Source organism: Triticum dicoccoides, unplaced genomic scaffold (genome assembly GCF_002162155.2).
Source record: "Triticum dicoccoides isolate Atlit2015 ecotype Zavitan unplaced genomic scaffold, WEW_v2.0 scaffold56873, whole genome shotgun sequence".
NCBI lineage: Eukaryota > Viridiplantae > Streptophyta > Magnoliopsida > Poales > Poaceae > Triticum > Triticum dicoccoides.
The window spans coordinates 1-1674 of record NW_021282666.1 but is presented as its reverse complement, the minus strand read 5'-3'; the positions used below and the strand labels follow the sequence as shown (position 1 = coordinate 1674).

Sequence of the window (1674 nt, the reverse complement as noted above, 5' to 3'; positions counted from 1 at the left end):
CACCTTACTCCCCGCATGAGTGTTTTGATTGTACATACCGGCGATAAAGTCCTCTGTAGCTTCGTCCCCATCCACTGCCTAGCATAGTGTAGCGCAATGACCCCGCTAGAAGCCCTTTAGGTGTTTTTTAACATAACTTATTCAGCAACAGCTCATGAACTATGAAAACAGAATGAAAGAAGTTTGCATGGCGTATCTGATACCTGCTGCAGACCCAAGGTCCAGTTGTGAGTTTTGGGAACCACTTCTGCCATCCTTTGGTCTTGGGTGTCCAACCATCGAAGTATTCAGCTATGCATTCCAATAGCGCCCCGCGTAGCTCATCTGCTATTTTTATGTGTTCGTTGCGCAATTCATCTGCTGGTCTGTCCCCGTTGTTGATCATAGGATCTAAAATGGTTGTCCTCCTCCTCGGGAAGTCGAATATATATGTTGACCAAGCGTGCGCATGATGCACTGGCAAGACCATCTGAAAAAAACATAGATGTGTTGTGTCACTGGAAAATGTCTACGAAACAACCATTAGTTTTAGGAAAAGAACACGATAAGAAATGCGAGCGAGTGTTACCATAGGGCATCTGTTGACATCATGCGAGATGTGATGCCCAACAAAAATGTTCCTTACATAGTCATTATGGATGAATCCTCCGCCTCGCAATACGTGGCTCTGTACAAACAGTGGCGGGCAGACAAAAAAGATATGTTAAACACCCTCATCTCGACACGATGATGGTTTTGTTGATAGTTTCAGGATTTTCCTTACCATGAAGTCTGGTTCCAAGTAATGCCTCCATGGTGAGTCGCCATATTTTCTGGCCCAAGCATTCTCTAGCTGCTGGAACCTCCGCATAAAAACATTCATCAAGTCTATCTCTATGAAACCTCCCACGCTCAACTGTCTTTTGAGTGCGATGCCCGTCAGCTCTATGTAGCTTGGAAATGGACTAACAACCCAGTTGCTGCAACACATCATTTGACATCCAAACTTGCGTTAAATGAGTCACTTGGAAAAAAGTGTAGTAGTCAGTGAATAACCGTGTTTTAGCCAACACTTACTTGCTTAGCACTGCTCCGTCCATCTGGGAGAATGTTAGATACAAATGTGTTGCATCTCCTGAAGCCCTCTCGGACAAACGATATTGCATGACAAACGGCGATCGGCCGGCAGGCCCAGGGGCAACTCTCCTTTTGGGTGGTGGTGCGGGTAGTGATATTTCCTCAACCGGTTTGTTCAGGTTTACACAGTCTGCCTCTACTTCCTCTCTGAAGTCCAAAAGGCCAGTGGCTACAGACCTAGTGCAACTAACCGGTGACACGTGTGCCACCACACGGTGTTCTTGTGTGGGATGTATAGTTGCGCTCCCTATGTGAAAGGGGGTTGATGGTGTCACCTGGTCTGCAGACCCTGTTTTATAGAGACAAAAAAACTCTGTTATTCATAATACGAAGACCCCGAAAATAGAGTTGTGTGTTATGCTGCGAAGAGGGAATGCTGTTTACCAGGAGTTTTAGTGGAGAATTCACCAGCGCCGAACAGGTCTTTCCGCGTGATGCCCTTTATGGAACCAATGCTCAACGAGGTAGGTTCTTTTGCTTTATTGCAAGGAGGTGTGAAGACGCCCAGGTCAAATGACGGCGTCTCCTCGATAAGTGGGTGTCCAGACGGGTAGTTCC

The 1674-nt window shown here is 46.5% G+C and overlaps 1 protein-coding gene across 1 annotated transcript; it reads right to left on the bottom strand.

Annotated features, from left to right (window-relative positions):
* Nucleotides 1–38: 38 nt before the first annotated feature.
* Nucleotides 39–1668, bottom strand: LOC119346997 (the record flags this gene model as incomplete). The annotated part of the gene is made up of 6 exons (XM_037616043.1): nucleotides 1501–1668; nucleotides 1057–1405; nucleotides 764–959; nucleotides 569–667; nucleotides 204–469; nucleotides 39–114 (listed from the first exon to the last, which is right to left on the bottom strand). Coding segments are annotated over exons 2-6 (726 nt in total), but the record flags the coding sequence as incomplete, so codon positions are not given.
* Nucleotides 1669–1674: the final 6 nt, after the last annotated feature.